This window comes from Dipteris shenzhenensis, chromosome 16 (assembly GCF_047967505.1).
Source record: "Dipteris shenzhenensis isolate YYH24624 ecotype China chromosome 16, Dip_SZ_1.0, whole genome shotgun sequence".
Classification (NCBI taxonomy): Eukaryota; Viridiplantae; Streptophyta; class Polypodiopsida; order Gleicheniales; family Dipteridaceae; genus Dipteris; species Dipteris shenzhenensis.
The window spans coordinates 33,488,581-33,509,770 of NC_141611.1; the positions used below are offsets into that span (position 1 = coordinate 33,488,581).

Sequence of the window (21,190 nt, forward strand, 5' to 3'; positions counted from 1 at the left end):
GTGAAGTTGGGTGCCAAAACGAAACCACAAGCACTGGGTGCCCCAGCAAAGGAGCTGATTGGATGGCCTGAAGGCGCTCAGGTCCATGAAAGGGCCTGGTGCAGGCCCAACTAACGTGTTTGGTCAGGCACATGACGTATCAGAAGTAAACCCACTGGGACAGCCAGATCAGACAAAGGGGGACCCAGCAAGAGTGTTGGCCCTCCAGAGCAGGTATGGACAAAAAAGGTCCCAGTCAGCCACTCTACAGAATAGGGGTTGGCCGCCTCATAAGTAGCAGCCCCTCTGCTGGCCCTCCAGAGCAGGTATGGACAACAAAGGTCCCAGTCAGCCACTCTACAGAATAGGGGTCGGCCACCTCGGAACTAGCAGCCTCTCTGCACCTATAAATAGCCCTAATTATCAATCCAGACACCACTGAATCCCTTAGACACGCAGTAGCGGAAGGCAACCCCACTTTTGGTACTCTGCTTCAGCAGCCCTGTGGCTGCAGATGTGAGGTATACTGAGGAAATCTTTTGTACGGGGTTCGCGAGACCGTTCATTGGTTGGTTTGTTTTCACAACCTTGTAGGTGTGATCTTGAGTGATGGTGATCTGCAGTGGCTGGGCTCAGCAAGCAAACCTCTAGATTCTATTAGTACCTAAGCACCTCAACCACAAGGGTTGCAGCAGAAATACAAAACACTCTATTTCACTCGCCCTTTCGCACTCTGCAGCGATTCAGGCTTTGAGATCAGTTATACTGAAGAGTATTGTGACATGGATCATATTTATTTCAAAGGTGAAAGTGCACCCAAAGGAGCGTACACATGCCCGGGCGCACACACAAATGTTCTTACCAATAAAAAGCACCAATAAGTATAATGAAAATAGACAAGACCTTTACAACCTTTCCTTAGTACTTGCGGAGCTGCTAGTGATGAACTTTACTGTTCATTCAAAAGCACCATGGAGTGACATTTTCCTTTTACAACATATGCAAGCCCAATCTTTCCAAAATACAGTGTATGAATGTTTTGTGAACAGTACTTTTTTGTGTATTCACTATCAAAGAGCTAAGATTGGCATCAAGTCACTTTAAAATCCTTTATGATTGTTCAGACTTTATCTTGGCTTAGACACAAATTTTCAATTACCCATCCATGCTTCCCCAAAACACACAAAGACCACCTGTTCTCATGTTGCCATAAAACTCTTTTCTGTCCTTTTTGCCTGCTGTCAAGTCGTGCCTCTCCCTCTACAAGAAGAAAATTCCTTGTGTTCTAAAGGTCTACAACCTCAGGTAGCCTGCACAACAATGATCTTGCATAACAGCAGGGAGGTACTAATAAGACGGATTTTATTCAGCATTTAAAGCCAGTCTTCATCAAAATCAAAGGAAAAATGTTTTCATGCAAGATGTGTACATCTGCAATTAGTAAGATTGTGTAGTTAACCTACTCACCATTTTCGTCATCATCATGTCTCATAATGTTATGATAATACTGTTTTCTGCCCATACAAATTAGCTTTCTGGACAGACAAACCTCACTTTCTTAAGGGCATTCCAAGATTAAATAGGCCTATCTACAATTAGAGCTAAGCTGAACATCAGATCTGCCCTTATCAGATCCAATGGTCTCTCTATGAAACCTCCGCGTGTGAGCAGACTAAAGGACTCAAATGCAAAAATACATGGTGAAATGAATAAAATAGTACAGTACTCCCACCACAACTTTAAGACAAGAATATCTCACCTTGTGTAAATATGATGCAGGACAGGCCAATGAACAAAAAAACCTGTAAAACCCTGTGCAGAAATCAAGGATCACTTGACAGGAGCAGGTTCAGAAGTAAGACTAGCAGCATCATCACCGGGCTGGGTTTCCTGCAATGCAGAACCATCTCCATCATTTGTAGCTTCAATCCTTTCAGGTAACTTTGCTTCACTAACAGCAGAGTCCCCAACCTCCGATGCCACAGGCTTTCCATCCATTACGGGTACATATCGACCTTCAATAAAGCCTTGCTCATTGAGAACGCTGACAAAACGATATGTAACCTGCAAAAAAATATATATATATACCTTTGTAAGATCTCTCTCTCTCTCTCTCTCTCTCTCTCTCTCTCTCTGTGTTTCTTGTCTCCCCCCCTCCCACCCACAAAAATAAAAGAAGTTTTGGAACACCGCAACAAGGTACTTGGACTAGCACACAAGCTAGCCAAACAAGTACTAACTACATAGCACGCCCTCCTCTGCCATCACAACGTGAGACAACCTGACAGACAGAGATCCAGGATTATTTTGCCGCTCATAGAAGAGCCACCACGGCGCCGGGCTTCAGTTTGAGTCCCAGCTCTCAGCATACTCCAGCTAGTTAGCTCTCCCCCTCCCTCCCTCCCTCCCTCCCTCCCTCTCTCTCTCTCTCTCTCTCCCTCCGCCCCCCCCCCCCAAAAAAGAGTTCCCCACCAAGATCCAGTTCTACCACCACCCCTTTCTTGAGAGTATCAGAGGAGGGAGTGATTATCCGACTACAATACCTAGAGGACAAATGAGTCTCACATGCATTCAGAATGGCCATTGGACAAATGACGGTCTCATCCCATCAGCTAAGCATCGAGGCAAGGAGAGCAACAAGCACGTCTATAGAGCAACGGATCTGCAAGCTATGCACACTGGCGGAGGTGGATGAACCCGCCGGCGGTCTTTCCTCCCAACAGTTTTCTTCGTCCTTGACATTGGTGTTGATGCTTAACCAAGAGCATTCCTTATGTACCCCCAATCTATACGAGTACCACTGTCTCTATCAAGAGGGGCACGGTTTTGGGCCACTCTCCCAGCTGATCCACTTTCATCACCAGGTCTATGTTGGCCTCTATCTAATGGAGATGTGGCACCACTGACACTCTATTGCACCATATCCGACAACAGGAGGAGACAGTGCCACAAAAGACAGAGCTAGAATGGGCACAACGATACGTCACAAATTTATATGCATTCAAGCCGAGTAGAAAGAAAGAAAGAAAGAAAGTTTATTAAAGTCTTCGGGAGACCATGAAGGTCTATGAGACTAAAGATAACTGATACAATGAGCATAACGGTGGTGGTCTCAAAACGGGCCAACCAACCATTTCTACAAAAAAGAGGTTATGAAGGACTATGTGTCTAGTCCTGATACAAAAAATATGTGTCTACCTCCAGATGATACAAAGAAGAAGAAGGCGGGGGCATCAAAAATGGGACGTCGTCGGCTAGACTGAGAAGAGGTATCCTGTGACTGAAAGAACTCAGTAATAGGCCGCTAGGTGTCCTCACGCTGTGTGTGCTGCTCGTGTCGCCGTGCTCGGAGAGAGGTATCTCGGTGGCGAGTCATCTCATGTAAGAAAGCGGCTAGGCATCGCTAATCCGAGAACTGCAGCATGTGTGGGAGGGAGCTGAATTCGTTGCGGAAGAGGCAGTGGTATCGGCCTTGAATGGCATAATAGATAGAGGAGGAGATAGCAGACATGAGAGCAAAGTGGACTGGAGGGAAGAGATGACACGGAACGGCTGAGCTAGAGACACAAAGACCACACACGATGTAGAGGGTGACCAGAGCACGTACGATGGAGGTTCATCCTATCTCAGCTCTCCTGTGAGGGGACCGCATAAGCCGAGGTGTCATTCTTGATATGGTCCACCAGATACAATCATCATGGAAACCACAACCTCCGCCACTACGAGAGACGACCCAACAGACACATTTGGATTTTTTGAGCACTAGTTTTGAAGTGTTTAAGATTTGAGTTTATTTGCATTGGATTGTACCTTGTCTTAAAGGCCTGCAAGGCCTCCTGATGACGTTAATACCTCCCTCCTTCCCATACATTCTCCGTACAACTATAACCCCAAGTACACTCATACAGCCCAAAGTACCCTTTCCGTACAATCACATATTTTCTCTGAACATCTCGCGTACTCTCTCCTTTTTAACCCGTTTCCGTACAGTTCAGCTCTTAAACCCCAAGCTAGGTTGAGCACTTGGCCTAGCCTAGGGGGTTAGATATAGTCAAAGGGCAAGACAGATTTGCACAGGTCATTTCTGATGGAGTTCCCCAAGGCGAAGCTGTTCCCCTCGACTCTAGCTAGCAAGAAGCCGTCCTACGCTGATATGGCTTCAGCACCTTCCCCCTATGCCTTAGCATATCACAGATTTCAAAGAAAAGGAGACCCACATGAGAAGATTTACTTCTTACAACAAGAACTTAGGGATGCAAAGCTTGCATTGCTTCTCTAGAGAAGGCAATCTCAAAAATGAATAGTAATGGCAAACGAGAGGTGATCCAAGAAGTTTTACAGCAATGTAGTATTGCAGCTCCTGCACCACAGCTTGTGACTAAGGTACAAGAAATGGTCACTCCTCAGCTCAAATCTATGGGACAAGAAATTACAGCAGCAATGCATAACATGTCCATCCAGCCGTTCCTCCAGCTTCGGAAGTTCAGCCTCCACACCCACCCTTGCAGCAGTAGAGAGCCCCAGGAGCTCCAGTGTAAACTACTCGGTGCTTTCTATCAATTCAGACAACGGAACACATATACTTGAACTTAAGAGTTTGCAATTAAGCTGGAATTAAGACTTATACAGCTTAAACACAAAGTCACATCATTGGAAAATGCAATATGATTGAGGGGCCAAGACGCCCCCCCCCCCCCCTTATCCAGGCTCACTTTATTCTTGAAAATGGAGATACAAGACCAAGGTGCAATGCACCTTCCAAACTGATGAACTCAGTGAAAACCTAGGACCTAGATACAAGACTCAAGAGCATATGTACAAGGTAGACAACAAAAAGGAGGACTCCAAGCTCAGGTTTCAACTCTTGGCTTGCCCAATCCACAAGGCAGAAGCCTGCAACAATCACCACTTACATCCAACATTAGAGACAAGCACTAGTTTCTAGAAAGATAGTAGAAACAACATGAAATAGTGCTGTAAATGAGATAAACTTGACAATACAGGCTCCCTTCGTGACTTGACCCTTTTGTAGATGAAGTCCTTGATGCCTCTGAAGCTACCTTGGGTGAAAAGAGTGTGGAAATGGGGCTCGAATGAGAACAACTTAGAAAAACAGCCTGTAGGCTAGAGAGAGAAAGCTTTTATGGAGTGATAGCTGTAGAGAGAGAGTGCCAATGCTGATCCCAAGGGAGGAGATGTAAGAGAGGAGCTGCTGTTGTTCCAGAGGTGCACAGAAAGGCAGATTTCTGCAAGGGAAATGGGCTGGAACAGTAGAGAGAGAAAGACTGCAGCAGGAGAGAGAAAGGGGCTGTGGCTGCTCCAGGCTAGGTGAAGGAGAGAGGATGCTGCTGCTGTTCCAGAAGAGCTGAGAGGGGGCAGATTTTTGGAGAGGAGGGGCTGGAACTGTAGAGAGAGAAAGTGCTGTTGTAGAGAGAGAAAGTGCTGCTGAGGTGAGAGAATGGCCTGGGGAGAAGCTGGCTGCACCCAAGGAGCTGGAGAGGTTCTGCTGCATCATCCAAAAGGAGGGAGAAGAAAAGTGACGAAATTTTCATGTGTGGAATGAAGGAAAGAGGCCTTCTTTTATAGGCTCAGCCCCCCCCCTAGGCCTAGAGTGGAAGGTGGACACTTGTCCCAGATTTTTGGTGGGTTGCAGTCCCAAAGAGGACAGCCCACAACCTGCCCCAAATCTACCAGATTTGGGGCCAAACACTTAGCCTGCATGCCCTGCCATTTGCCATGCATGCTGCCACATGTGTGGGACCTAGATGTCCCTCTCAAAGAGAGGCCATCACTCTTGTGGGTCACTAATGCCCATAACCCCAAGCAAGGGGGTCCACCCTCAAATGCTAGAACTAGTCCCCATTGTCCGTAACTGAACAGTAGGAAAACATTTCATTTATTAATAAGCAAACTATTGAAAAACAAAAAGAAATAAGCAAGTGGATACATGTTGAAGCAGGATGACATCCAGGTGGGGCGATGGCAAAAGCAACAGACGCTAGCCGGACGAGGGCTGTGGAGGAGCAGATCCAGAGCCCCGACGAGCCTGATCAACAGGGGGGCATGTGGTCGCCCTTTTCCCTCCTCCCCCTCCCCCTCCTCATCACTTCCCCCTCCCCCCCCCCCCACGGTTCTGCTTGCCCCCTCCCCTCCCCTCAATCCCCCCTTCTATGGTCACTCTCACCACCCACCCTCTGTCCCCCGCGCCCCCATCTCTCCCTCTCCCACCGCCCCCCTCTCCGCTTCAGTAGCAGCTTCTTCCACTTCGACACCCCTGCCATCAGGCAAGGGAATGACAACGCCCCCTTCTGCTTCCTCATCGCAACAACAGGTCCGCTCAAAGAGGAATCCTGAGGGACGAGGATCGTCTTCCAGGCCAGCAGCGCCCAACCTCCAACCTGGGCACCCCTTACCGCGGGACTTCTGGAGGTTAGGACCCTGGAATTATTTGGAGATTCCGGACTCGTACCCTCTACCATTGGATGTCACACTCGTGGTCCTTCAGCCAGACACCCCGTTTGGAGACTTATGTTTGCCTCCACAGGGCTGGAGAAGTGGTCCCCAGAGGTGTTTGATGCTATTTTGGGCAATCAGATTATGCTCATGATGGACGAGTGGATGGGACCACAAACACTAGATCTTTGGTACGCCCATGGCGCAAAGTGAACTTTCAGTTGAGCTTCACGCACGAGGAGCCGGTGTGTGGTTTGGCAACAGGAGTTACCAGATTGCCGATGGAGGCAAAGGTGGAGCAAGCACACTTCTGGCCCCTCCAGACGTGCACAGAGTTGTTTAGGGTGGAAGCCTCCTTCATGATGAAGTGGGCACGAAAGATCGGTATTGAGCCTGTATCCACCCTAGTATGACGCCGCACAGACACTGACTACTCACCCTCCAAACCCCCGGCAAAATCACACAAGGCAGTCTTTCTAGGACAAGCACCCACTCACAAGAAAGCCTTGTTCCCAACTCCCCCCTCCTCATGAGCTAGACCATAGTGAGTTGGAACGTACACGAGCTCCACGACCGTGTTCGCAGTCAACCACAGTACCTGATGCTCCGGCAGGAGTTGCAGAGGACAGTGGTAGAGCGGGTAGTGGACATCCTTATGATTCACGATTACATGTTTCAGCAGCAAACATCAGACGACGCCATCCCCTTCTCCCAGGGAGAGGTCCAAAGAAGTGGTCTCCCGCAGTAGGACAGAGCGGAGGGGTCTGCATCTCAATCTCATAGACTTTGGCTCCAGAGGTCTACAATCAAGGTGAGCTCATCCCAGGACGAGCAGTTTGGATGGGAGTATGGACGGGAGAGTCCAAGATTGGGATCATGAACGTGTATGCCCCAACGTGCAGAAAGCTCCGCCCGACCTTTTGGAGGAGGCTGTAAGAGTGTCTTCCGAATGTAGACTCATGGATTGTTGGAGGGGACTTTAACAACCTGGAGTTTGGGGAAGACAAGTAGGGCGACGCTTCCTCTTTGAGATGCCAGTAGCAGCAGAGCGTGGCACCTAGGAGCAGTTCATTTTCATGATTAGTGGCAGCAGAGACTCTTGGAGAGAGCCAGATTTCAACATGACACCTGGCAGCCTCCTCTTCTCCTTTGGACAGAGGAGACATGATGGACTACTTGAGAGACTAGACCGTTTCTATGTTGGAAACTGGGCACTTCACAGAGGCGGCTCTACCGAGACTCTGGCAGGTACCACGATGTTCGACCACTCTCCAATGGTACTTCACTTGGATCAGCACCGCCGAGGTCTCCCCCAGAAGGGAGTCCGCAGTCCAGAGGACCTCTTGCAGGACGAGGAGATTCAACAGGTTATGGCAGAGATCTAGGAGCACTCAAAGATGGCACCAAGTGAGGGCTAGGCTGCGTGGGTGGCCGATGCGATTCAGAGGAGCAGTGTGGAATTGCAGGCTCACGCCCTTAGGCGGAGGAGGACCCTTCAGGAGCGCGCGCAGGCTTTGAGGAGAGACCTCGCCTCCATCGAGAGGCTCAGAGAGCAAGACTCAGTTTCTTAGTGGCTTAGTGACAGATTGGAGAGCGCTCGTCTTGAGCTTCAGGACACGAAGCTACGTCGGGCTGAGTTCTCCTACCATTCCTCTCGGGCCCGATGGGTACACCAAGGGGACAGGATGACGAAGCAATTCTTTCACACCACTGGGCCCCAATCATCTAACATACATCTACAACCTCTTCGGGACTTGCAAGGCATCATGCACACTAACTCGCAAGAGATTCTTGACATGACCACCGGATTTTATAGCCAACCTTTCAGACAGAGAGGATGACCCCAGTTGGTCTTGTGGCCCGAGAGGAGCTAGTTTGGGATCATGTTCCGACAGTAATCTCGCGAGACATACAGCAGACTTGAGGAGCCTTTCACACATGAGGAGCTCTGGGAAGCCCTCAAGGCTCTCCCGACCCATAAGTGTCCGGGGGAGGATGACTTGACTCCGACCTTCCGAAACTTCTGGGAGATTATCTCCACCCCTTTCCATTTAGCTTGCCAGGAGATTTTCGACACACGCCTTCTCCCTCAGTCCTCGTGCAAGGGGTGGATCTGTTTGATCCCCAAAGGGGGAGATAGGTCGGATATATCCGAAAATGGAGGCCGATCACTCTGCTTGATACTGCATACAAGATCCTCCCCAAGTCTTGAGTTTGCGGTTACGGCCTCATCTTACCGACATCATCCATGACACACAGATCGGGTTTGTCCAAGAGCGCAGCATCCTAGACAACATCTTCACTTTCTGGGAGGCAGTGGATTTGTCCAGGGAGGAGTCACAGCCACTGACCATCCTTCTCTTGGACTTTGAGAAGGCATACGACAGGGTGGAGTGGTCTTTCCTGGAGGGCACTATGAGAAGATTCGGTTTCTCAAACAGATGGGTCAGAGGAGTTTCAGCGCTACATGCAGGGAGCTCTAGTCAGATGATTATTGAAGGACACACAAGCGAGGCTTTCCTCTCTCTCGCTTGGTTCACAAGGGTTTCCCACTAGCTCCCTTCCTCTTCTTGTTTGTAGCAGAGACTCTAGGCTACTATTTGAGATCACAGGTGGCGGGTCTCACAGGATCGAGACTCTCAATCAAGCAGGAGGAGGCGCTCCTTGACTCGGAGTTTGCAAATGACACGGCCTTGTATGTTGAGGACACCACAGTGAGTCTAGAGAGAGTCAGAGGCGCCTTGGCTGTCTATTGTGAGGCCTCGGGGACACAGATCAACTGGGCGAAATCCATAGGCTTCTTCACAAGCTTTGAGGAGACACAGGAGATCCGTGAGTGGGGGAGTGACTTTGATTTCAAATGGATACCGCAGGGCCAGACAGTGAGATACCTCAGATGCCAGGTGGGTATTGACATTACCGTAGAGCAGCAAATTGTCCCGGTCCTTGAGAGTGTTCGGCACAAGCTTCTCTATTGGAGCTCAATCAAACTCTCCCTTGCAGGTCGCACCTTAGTGGCAAACCAGGTCCTTGCCACTGCCTCCTGTTGGTGCTTTCACAAAGGATGCATTGGGCAGCTCCAACGGTTGGTACAGAACTTCCTCTAGGCGGGTTCAAATAGCACGAGTAATACTAGGGCCTAAGTAGCTTGGTAGACGGTGATAATGCTGCAAGCACTGGGAGGCTTGGGTATCATTGATCTGTAAATGGAGAGCAGGGACCTTCTAAGCAAGTTGGTGGTTCATGGCCTCACCCCAGGTGTCGAGCCTTGGAAACTCCTCTAACAGAGAGGGCTTCTGAGTAACACCCCACGCACTGGGAGACAGTGGCAGCCTTCACATAGATGGATCTTCTCAAAGGCCCCCCTTATGGGCAAGGGCTCCCTCCTGATGAGGAGTCTTCACATGGTTTGGCAGAGACTAGCAGGGGGTCTCATCCGTGCTCTGCCTAGATGCAAAGAGGAGTTCGAGCGCCAGCCCCTTATGTGGCTCGCAAAGGTCAGAGATCACGAGGGACGTATGCTTGGGCAACGGACTCACATTAGTTGGGCACAGTGGGACAGTGATCCAGCAAGGTATTTTAGTCGCTGGAGCAAACTACCTATGGAGGCAGAGGCTGTAGAAACACGTGGGATAGAATAGATGCATCTTGAAAGAGGAGTGAGAGCACAAGATGTAACCAACAATGTTGTTCTCTATTGATTGTGAGAGAGGTGACTGTCTCTTATAGAAATGGGGAGAAGGTGGCCTAGATTAAAGGCACCTTCCCTACATCAGTGGCAATCAACCCCTACATCAGTGGGACTGGCCTAAATCAAAGGAACCTCCCATGTGGGGGCCTTTGGCTTACATCATAACTTAGGTCACACACTAGACACATCATAGCACTAGATGTGCCTCTACAACACACACACACACACATGTGACTCCCCTAGATGCACACATGCACCATAGAGCAAGCCCTTGATCACACTTATCCCAACAGAGGCGAGGCTTGATGCCCTAGTGCATCTGAGAGGGGCAAGGCAGCGGATGGGTGAGATCGACTTAGCCATTCCTAAGTCCTAGGGGAAGAACTTCACATTTGGAGAGACAGCAAATGGTTGGGACAGTTTACCTATACTGGTGTTTCCTTGAGGATTCTGATGCAATGCGGCAGCATGCACCCCGGTTTCTTCCGTGTAGGACCTGGAGGCCTACTTCAACCCCTCACTAGAAGTGACCCTGAGATGGATGGGTGAAACCCACCTCTAATCACTCATTCTCAATGCATTCCTCTCTGAAGCACGCTTCTTTTGAGCCCAAGAACTCCCACTTCTTCGCGACAGAAGTGCTTCTTTTTGCATTTTTCAGTGGAATTCTTGCTGGTCGGCTCTTGTAAATGCTCTTTCTTCATGCCTTTGCACTCCTCTTTGGCTGAGAATGCAATTGGGCATTGGCTACTATGTCCTCTTGGCGATTGAGGACTTGGTTCGAGTTTTCAGGGCTTGGTAAGTTGTGATTTTGCTATTGCAATTTCTTTTTGCCATAAGCTATTGGTTGGCCTCGTGTGCCGCCTCTTTCTTGGCTCATAGGTGCCCAGGCAGTGCTACATGAGTCATTCTTTGGTTGGTTACTTTGCTGATTTTATTTTGGAGCTTTGAAAAGCTTTGTGAATGCCATCTGGAAACCACTCAAAGAGAGTGCAGCTGGGGTGCAGTGTGATTGGATCTGGACAGCCAATGGAATTGCACTCGGAACAGAGAATGCCTTTGGATTGAGCTTATGGGTTAACTGCACTTATGTGATGGTGTTCTATGCTTGAAATTGAAAGCCTTGCGAAGGCTTAGTGAATTGGGGCTGCGTGCTCAGTTGCAGGGAAGGTCTCCCACATGCAACTTGTAATCATTTCACTGTGAAATATAAAGAAATACCGAAAGAGGCGCCACGGTGTTTGGGGCGAATCGAGTGCACTTGTCTATGTCTGTTGAGCAAGGGCATTCTAGCCTCCATCCCTTTTTCAGTGGTTTTGTTTGTGAACAAATGGGTAAATGCCAAATGGTGATCATGTAATGGTTAATGGTTGTGATATATGCTTTGTGAGCTATAAATAAGTGCTGAAGTGATTAAAGGTTTAGTTCCACTTCAACAGAAAGCTGTAGCTTTGCAAGAGGAGAGGCCCAGGAGGCGGTAGAAGCAAAAAGATCCAAAAAAAGCCACTTTTGCAAATTCGACCAGCAAAAGAAGTGCTCAGCTCTGCCCGTTCTACCAAACGCACGGAGGGAAAAGCATATCACTACGAAGGGGAGGCAGAGGGGAAGCCATCGGGCCAAACGAAAGTCAAGGAATCCAAACGGGTGAGGAGTTATGAAGAAAAACGGAATTCAGCTCAAGGAGGCTGAAAAACCAGTCCAAAATCTCAACAAAGGGAGAAGATGAGAGAGAAAACCACACATGTGAAGTTTAGAAGGCCCAGGAACATCCAGGAATGGCAAAGGAGCATGTAGAAGGCACTAGAGCCACCTGGAACTCTAGGGGGGCCACTGAAGGTACATGACCATCTAGGGGGCCCATTTAAAATGCCACATCATCATTTCCCAACAACCACTCTTTTAATTCCTTGAAATGCCTTTGGGCCTAGGGATTAATTACGCTTATGTGCTAGGCACCATGCCGCGTTTAATTACACATTATTAAGCCCACGCTTGGACTTTTAAAACCAAAGTTGTCACGGTCTTGTGGTACATTAAAGTACTTAGAATTTCACGCCCCCGTGACAGATGGGAGTCTTGATGGGATACACTGACAGATGATCAGAGTGGTAGGACACTTGGGGAAGGAGTGGCACATTGATCCTCCCAATATCTCAAAGTAGTACGCCTCTAGATGGCGCCTCTAGCTATGGGAGGGTAGACCCCTGAGGGAGGTCTCGTGGGACCCAAGGGAGTGGTTCTGATAGATGAGGTGCCTTTCGTTTCCTACACCACACGGATTGGCAGGAGACTTCAGATGGACTCGTGGAGGTGGACTCCCTCGAGGGAGAGACACTGGGTGACCCAGAGAGTGCACCGAGATGTTCGCTCCAGGTTTCGGACGCGGTTGTGGTCCAGCTTGCAGCCAAGGAAGATTTCATACTTCTTTTGGCTGGCAGCCCACGAAGGCTTGCCAATCGGCCCGTGGTTGGAGCCTATGCGAGTGGAGGGGCAGTGTCATTGCTACTCAGATGGTGTCCTAGAGACTATCCCGCACTGCCTATGGAGCTGTCGTAGCGAAGCCAAGATCTGGATGAGAGCCCTCATGATCATGACACGTATGCAGTCTTATGATGGGAGAGCAACCGGTCCCACCCTCGGCTACCTTGGTTCTCATCTAGCAGGATATCATTTACACTCTACAGTCCACCTAGGAGCGTGGGACTCCAAGCTCTAGGGTGACTATTGAGAGGCATGCTCATTTCTGCAAGGCTTGACCTGCAAGTGTTTTCTACATCTTCACTCCACGAGGGATTCCCTGGCTATATAGTCCCAGTTCCAAAGATCCCCTAGGCAGTGAGTTAGGCTTCTCTTGAACGGGCCGATTTTTCTTCCTTTCAGCCTTTTTCGGTTTTTTCATACTCAGCACCTTCAGGGCTGTTGTCTTGTATGAAATCTTTCAAGCATTAATAGAAGGTTCCTTTCTTTGATATATATATATATATATATATATATATATACTTCTTCCTTCTATCATCCTTGCTCTTCTCAAGTAACTCTAAAGAGAGTTTCAGAACCTAGCTGTAAATTCAGCATTACTCTTGTTATCGAATTGCTTGAACCTTTCCCAGCAGAAGGTCAATTCTTCTTCGAGCTTCAGAGGCATGAAAGTGGCCTCAAGTTGCCTTACAAATTTGGACCATTGACGAATAGGCTCTTTTCTCGTTTGTGATTGGGACCACCACATCAAAGCATCCTCCTGTAGATGTAGTGTGACAAGAGCAAGCTTCTCGTGGTCGATCTTATCTTGAAGGGCAAAATATAGCTCAAAATGGCGAATCCAATTGAGAATTGAATCCACCTCTCTTGCTCCATCATACTTTGGGAAGTCTATTCTGTCTGGAGGTTGAAATTTGGCTCTCTTCGAGGGGGTTCCTAAATCTTCATCCCCAAAATTCAGCACTCTTAGTCCCAAATTTGGTCATAATGGACTGTTCAATCATATGGCTAAGCTGAGAAACCAGCCTACCAACTGGAGACTTCTCTCTCCCTCTTGCACTTGGATTATAATCCATGTGTACGGGATTTTGAGTTAAAGGCATAAACTCATCACCTTGCTCTTGGATGAACTCGTTTCTCCCTTCATTTTTGAAGAAAAACTCCCCTATCAAAAGACTCTGGAAGGAGAGACGAAGGCAATTCTATACGTGGGTTATCATACTCAATACGTGTGTAACCCTCATCCTCTTCAGGAGGAGGTGATGGTGTTCTCCCCCTATCTCCTTCTGGTAGTGGAGGAAAAAGGACAAGTTCATTATTAAATATCCCTTCTCCTTTCATTCTTTCCTTTTAGTAATACAAGAGAGAAAATGACTTGCTGTAATTTCAGAAAAGGGGTTTATTTTACAGCAAAAGTCAAGTGTTGTAAGTTGGTGGTACTTATCCGACTCCCGCTTTGATTGTGTCGAAAAACCACTTCAAATGACCTCTTCTTCCTTCTCTTTTAGACTTTTCTTCTTGTATTTCTGCTGTAAACTGGTGTGCTCCATTTGGGCTACTTATTTTGAGTGGATTGGAGCTCTAGATACCGTTATATGGGGTACTTGGTAGGTGGATCACCCCCTTAAAATCTTGTTCCAATCCGACTTTCCGTTGGGGAGAACGGGGGGGGTCTCTTTTCCCGACGGTTTAAGGGTTTTAAGGGCTTTCCGTTGGGGAGAACGGGGGGGGTCTCTTTTCCCGATGGTTTAAGGGTTTTAAGGGTCTATTCGCAGAGGGGGGGTCACCCCATTAGGACACCCCGTTCCCAGTCCAAAGACCCAAAAAATCGGAGAAAGCCCTTGCCTCAGAGACTCTAGAATCCAAAGATTGCAATGCTTGCTCCGCAAAAAAACATATGGGGATTTGCAAGCTGCCTTCCGTTGATATCACGATCTGCAGTCAGCCTTCTGTCAAGGTTTGCGGGACCAGATCTTGTGATTTGCTTTCACAGGGCTCGTCAAACCGTGACCTCCGCATAAAATCTGACTCCCTGTGTCGCTGCCCATCCAAAAGTCTGTCGTGTGCCCCGCCCTCTCCCGCGCAGGCCTTCTCATATGTGGTCTGTCTATGCGGTTCCCTCGAACAGTCTTGCCCTCCGTTGCATTTGCTTCTCGTGCCTCTGTCCCACACGCTTGCGCCTTACCTCGTGCTCGCTCCTCTCCTTCTATTTCCGTCCCAATGGTGGATCGTCAAAGCTCTGATACCAAATGTGAAGAACCAGCCTTCTCAAGAATGCAAATGTGTGCAATGTATGCGAAATTTGAATGCCAATTGGCCTCCAATGGGGAAGAGCACCCTCGTGAGAGTACTTGTTTCTAATTCGACCTACATGCAAGGTGTGTGAGAGATGGCGGATGAATGCAAGGTGAATAAAGAATGCTACGTGAGATTCACGATGATAGGACTAGTCGAGTTGGAGCCATTGCTTCAGACGGCATCGAATTTGGACATGTGATACTTATTCTATTAATAAAAATGTGCACACATGTGTCTAGGTCCTAGGGGCAATAGGAAGGGAAGGGTGCATTAAGGTGCATCGAATGGTAGATGTATGGGTCATAGGCTAAGGGTAGGTGTAAATGGGAAGATGGAACTTGAGTGATCTCAAGGGACATCAACTTTGATGTGGTGGAGCATAGAGGCTTGCAGCCAACACGGGCTAGGCTGCTTCTATAACACAAAAGTTAAAGATTGGGTTTTGGGCAAGCTTCCACGTGCGCTAGAAGACCCATAATATATGTTTTTTTTATTTTTCCAGATGGACAGGTTTGTGGCATATCTGATTGACAAGGAAGGTTTTCATACCTATGCAAAAGTTGGTATGAAAGCTCACATAGGTCGTATCAATGGCTATTATTATGGCAAGTCTCTCGTTTACGACCAGTCCATTTGGTGCAAAATGACACAGCTATATCTATGATGAGGGTACTTCGAGCTAACATGATTCAGAGTTTTTAGGGAGGGAAAGCTTGAATATCACATCTGCGGCCGCCATGTGGCCATTTGTAACCTAGTTTTTTGGAAATACATCTCTATCGAAGAGAGAGACAGAAAGACAGAGAGATGTCCGCTAATACGGCAATTCCCAAACTCATCCTCTAAAAACACAACATAGTGCAGTTTCAATCTCACGATAATCACTCATAAGATTGAAAACCATAAACTCCATCACGCATAGCAAGGACTAGCTACTATGACATCGCCACTGACTTCATTAGCGCCCAACAATGGGTGTAAACCATAGTATAAAAGTATGTTCTCACACATACAAATCCACACACCCACACATACTTGAGCATACATTTATATAAAGTCTTCGTACTGAGTTTCTGTCGGCACTCCAGAGGTGAAGGGCAAACTCAGCCATGATGAAGGCTAGCACTAAAGGAGAAGGCTAATCAAAAAGTAGTCCAAATCTCTTCATTTAAGCTACAACTGCTTGTGAAGTCTAAACGATTTCATTTTAGTCTCTCCCAAATGAGCATCTAAATCTAAATCTAGCTGATAGGGCAACGCACCATTTAAGATAGAAAGAATTATCGCGATACCAGCAAGCCGCAACTTGGACGAAAACTTCACAAGGTGAAATTTGCATGTCCGCTAATGCAGCAGAAGCATATACCTAGATGAATCCAGGAACATTCCCAAACTCATCCTCTAAAAACACAACATAGTGCAGTTTCAATCTCACGATAGTCACTCATGAGATTGAAAACCATAAACTCCATCACGCATAGCAGGGACTAGCTACTATGACATCTCACTGACGTCATCAGCGTCCAACAGTGGGTGTAGACCATAGTATAAAAGTATGCTCTCACACTTACAAATCCACATACCCACACATGCTTGAGCATACATTTATACAAAGTCTTCGTTCTGAGTTTCTATCGGCACTCCAGAGGTGAAGGGCAAACTCAGCCATGACGAAGGCTAGCACTAAAGGAGAAGGCTAATCAAAAAGTAGTCCAAATCTCATCATTCAAGCTACAACTACTTGTGAAGTCTAAACGATTTCATTTTAGTCTCTCCCAAACAAGCATCTAAATCTAAATCTAGCTGATAGGGCAACGCACCATTTAAGATAGAAAGAATTATCGCGAAAGTTTCTCAAGGGCAAACTTACCTCTGGTTTGCGCTTAAACTTGCCCAATACTGCCGAGGAAATTGCAGACAACTTGCCTTCAAGCAGCTTGTCCTTCAAATCCTTTTGTATGAGAGGAGTAAATTGTCTATCTAGAGAGCGGGCAGCAAATAACCATGCCAAAACAATAACAAGGAGGATCCCACCAAGATAAGGTGTGGACGATGCAAGTGATCCAAAGCCAAGGATAAGGAATTGCTGAATTAAAGCTCCCCCTGATTTCCCCAAAGGATTGCACACAACATCAATAGCAGCCTTGCCCTTCACCTGCCCAGGAAAAAACAGCATGTATCAGCAACACAGTTCCCCATACATTTTGTAAAACCTAGTAAAATTTGGCTGAGAATCACAATACCTTTGTGTCTTCATCCAAGGGAATGTAAGCCATCTCTTTGCATGGGTCAAATAAACTGTACTTAGCACTCTTACTAAATATATTCTGGATGGCACCCACGTAGACTGCCGCAAGCAGGGGAGTCAATCCCAAAGTTGCCAAGAAGGGGGTCAACGGTTCACTGCATAGTATTAATGCAAAAAATGCTACACCCGTCACAAGTAAAACCGTAGGAGTGATAGTAGCTGCCACTCCCCATCCATATTTGCTAAAAATGTATCTACTGAGAAGCATCATGCTGAAAGTCGCAATTCCGGTGTATGAAGAGAAATCTCCCATGAAAGACGAATAATCATTGGGGCTTGGAAACTTCACAGAAAACCCCGAGAACTAGTTAGCCAAGAAACTGCAAGACACGATTGCCTTCACAAAGAGCATACTAACATTAAAACATCTTCACTACAAATCAATTCACCTGGGCTTTCAATTTGGATTTCCATGTCACTTCTACAAGGTTGATGCTAATGCCATATGCCACGACAAGGGTAGCAAGGTCACGAATATAGCTGGAGCTCAACAAAAACTTCAGACTCTCCCCCATGCCCAGCTTGGGCTTCTCCTTCTGCAAAATTGATCCAATGCAGATATTAATTCTCCTGTCACTTCAGAAGTGTTCAAAATCATTAGCAATAAGAGGAGCTTACCTTCCTTCTGGCCTCTGCCTTGGGCAATGATGGGTCATTCACAACAAACTTGTTGACCCACCAGTGTATGCCGCAAATAACAAGACCTAAAGCAACAACCAAGCTCATCATCCCTTTCAGCGAAAGACCCCAGCCATCCACATCAGGGGGTAGATTATCTCGTAGCTGAGAAAAGTACTTAACAGTTCTACCAGAGAAAATTAAGGCAATATTGGCCCCAAGCCCAAAAAGTGGATAAAACTGCTTGGCTTCATCCACCGTGGTGATCTGCATCACAAGGGAATGCCCACAACCATCAAAATAAAGCATTTCACCAGCGACGTATATACCCGAGCATTTTTTTGACGTATATACCCGAGCATCTAAAAAAATAAGGAAGGATGGTATAGTGCTCCTTCAATAATTCGTATGTTTTGTTAGTTTCTGGAAAGACGTGTTGAGAGCTCATATCGCGCACCACGTGACATATTTGCAGACCATGTACCTGATTTGCAAAGCCCCAAAACAGGACCGATACAACCACGCTCCCCCACAATTCAGCCATCACGTAAAAGAGGCAGAACGTCCATATGCGGAGTATAGCAACTGGACCCATAAAATTTGGACCCAAGACCTGGAGAAGATGATCTGCAAGGGCAGTTGGATGGAGCACCTCCTTCAACGGATACAGCAGGAAAGCAAAACCACCAAAGAAAGCTATAAAGGGTAAAATGCAAGAGTAAAACAGAGCCTCCTTAGACAACACGTTGGCCAGCTTGGTGTAAACAAGCATGAAACCAATGGCCATAGGCAAATTGACCCAGGTTTTCAGAAAAGGAATAATCTCAGCACTGCTTCCTTTAGCTGTCACCACCATAACATCCTTGGTGTCTCGTAGAATGGTGTAGTTGAAAAGAATGCAGAAGAACATCAATCCGAGAGGGATGACCTTCTTCAAAGTAGTTGTTTCAACGCCCAAAATTTTCCTGGAGCCAGAAGAGGGTGCAGGGGAGAGGCTAGCGTGTCCAGTGGCTGCAGCGGCTGTAACGCGCCGAGGGCGACGAGGGGGAAGGGGGTCAAAACGAGCAATCTGGGGTGAGAAAAGGTGCCGAGATTGAAGCGAGGGTGCAGGGGAGAGGCTAGCGGGTCCAGTGGCTGCAGCGGCTGTAACGAGCAGAGGGCGACGAGGGGGAAGGGGGTCAAAACAAGCAATCTGGGGTGAGAAAAGGTGCCAAGATTGAGGCGAGGCGACTCGGAGACGAGCGGGGGCAGAGTCAAGCCAGCGGCGGGGGAGGGTGAAACCGGGGCAATCTCCGGAGAGTCTATGAAGCGAGCGTGTAAATCCATTGGAGCGTCGAAGTAAAAGGGCAGCATTGGGGCTGAAACTGTGGGAAGAGAAAGCCAAGGAGCCATTGGAGGAAGGGCTCGGCAATGGAGAGGGTGCTGCTAGGGCAGCGAGAGCCATGGCGGAGCCAGAGGGCGTAGAACCCTAACGGAAACAATGAACTGAAGAGAGGAAGAAGATGACACACGGAACAAAACAGAGAGCTCTCAAGTGACAAAGATGAAGTGACGAAGATGAAGAGCCGCCCCCCCCCCCCCCCCCCCAAAAAAAAAAAAAAGTTTTTTTTTAAACTATTTTTCTCCACACATTAAAATCCCTAATTGCCAAAAGCCAACCCTCCCTGACTTGGTGAAACTCAAATGCCCAACAGTCAATGGCTATTAAATACAAGGAAATTGATGAAGCTCACGAGTTTGCGCACTATGTAAACTCCAAAAGCACATCAAAATCACACCACATAAAAGTTATTTCATAACACCTATGATATTAATAACAATAAGACAAAACTTCTAAGTTCATGGTCACAACCGATTATTTAAGCTGTAGGATTTCAATCGAATATACTACAAATTGCATAGCAAAAAATCACTAAAAGTTCATGCAACATCATTTTACTTGCTTTTGAAAACAAAAGCATGCAACTTTAGAGAACTTATGGCCTTTGCAAGTATCATGTACGAGATTCGTTCACCAAGCTACACTTCTTAGCGGCTTTTTGTAGAATCTATATTGCTCTGATTTCAAAGATCTTATAAAAAATTATTAGTATCATTCATTTGACTTTCTCATGTATTTTCAAAAGAAGTTTTAAGAAGGCATGGTTGAAAGAAAGAATGTTTAGTCAAAGACACACCCAAAGCATTTTTTGACCAAAGAGTTGATAAGATGCATAGTTGAACTACTAAGTCGAGTTTAAATGGAGATGTTTGACAATTTTATATTTAAAAATAGCATTATCCCAACATGACTATTTCAATAAAGTGAGGAAATGCAAGTTTCAAAAGGCAAGGGAAGAACACTAATGAACATTTGTAATTAGTTTAAAAGATGTCTAGTGCTTAAGAGTTGGATACACGTATAATATTACTCAACACCTCATGGGATGTCCCTTACTAACTCATAAAATTTGCCCCTTTAGTAATACATCCTAATAGTATCCCTTTTCTTTTTAATGCCTACTTATTTTAATAGGCCAGTCAAGCCCAAATCGGTGAGGGGAAGGATCACCAAGTACATCCAAGTGTCACCTGTCTGTCCTCTCTGTTGGAACTCTTTTGAATTAATCAACCATTTGCTATGGCGCCGCATAATTTCTCAAGAATTGGCATGAGGTGGTGATTCGTGGTCTTATGACTAGGTTCTATATTGGGTCCAACTGGTATTTACAATACGCCCTCCTCTCTAGTTGCTTGTTGCTTCGGTGATCCTAGCTATATGGGATTGCAACAGATTGGTGCAGGTAAAGGCCCTTCTTAGAGGCTTTGGATGGCTGTTGGGCAACAAATACATCCTATCCCTTAGGTCGATACCATTAGTCCTATGCCTCATATTGCCCCTTAAGAGCAGTATTATACCTTGGGGACTTCACTTCCCCACTTATCTAAGGTTATTGATTGCCCCTTCCTTACTGTATTGCTTTAACTAGCACTTGCAACTCAATTGGTGTGACATAATTAGGTGATTGTATATGAATCGACTTTGATCCTTTGCACACCATTCTTTGATAGCAAGTTGCCTCTCATTTTCCTATCGTAGATAGCATCTTTGGAGAAACCTCTCTCTCTCTCTCTCTCTCTCTCTCTCTCTCTCTCTCTCTCTCTCTCTCTCTCTCTCTCTCTCTCTCTCTCTCTCTCTCTCTCTCTCATTGTGCCCTATATGTGTTTCTAACAAACAAATAGGTAGTGTCCACATGCATTGATGCTTGGTTATTATCTCTTTTAACAAAGAAGCATGGTGTACGTTGGATTCTTCTACATTTTAAAATTATTATGTGGACATCACATCTTCTTTACAAAAAGGCATACTAATGTGTACTAAGTTT

The 21,190-nt window shown here is 46.8% G+C and overlaps 1 protein-coding gene across 1 annotated transcript; it reads right to left on the bottom strand.

The window, feature by feature from the left end:
- Nucleotides 1-1,320: 1,320 nt before the first annotated feature.
- LOC147892862 (ADP,ATP carrier protein 2, chloroplastic-like) lies at nt 1,321-19,368 on the bottom strand. Its single transcript, XM_087386897.1, has 6 exons — nt 18,310-19,368; nt 17,826-18,092; nt 17,597-17,743; nt 17,143-17,490; nt 16,770-17,054; nt 1,321-2,043 (listed from the first exon to the last, which is right to left on the bottom strand). The coding sequence occupies exons 1-6, from the start codon at nt 19,267-19,269 to the stop codon at nt 1,810-1,812; spliced, it is 2,241 nt and encodes a 746-aa protein (XP_087243023.1). The 5' UTR covers nt 19,270-19,368; the 3' UTR covers nt 1,321-1,809.
- Between the last annotated feature and the right edge of the window lie 1,822 nt (nt 19,369-21,190).

Excerpts from the sequence above, each read along its gene's own strand:
- LOC147892862 (XM_087386897.1), bottom strand. The coding sequence starts at position 19,269 with ATGGCTCTCGCTGCCCTAGCAGCACCCTCTCCATTGCCGAGCCCTTCC. Across the intron at positions 18,093-18,309 it reads TTTGGGGCTTTGCAAATCAG|ATCACCACGGTGGATGAAGC; the intron begins GTACATGGTCTG and ends CTTGTGATGCAG. Across the intron at positions 17,055-17,142 it reads CCTTGGATGAAGACACAAAG|GTGAAGGGCAAGGCTGCTAT; the intron begins GTATTGTGATTC and ends TTTCCTGGGCAG.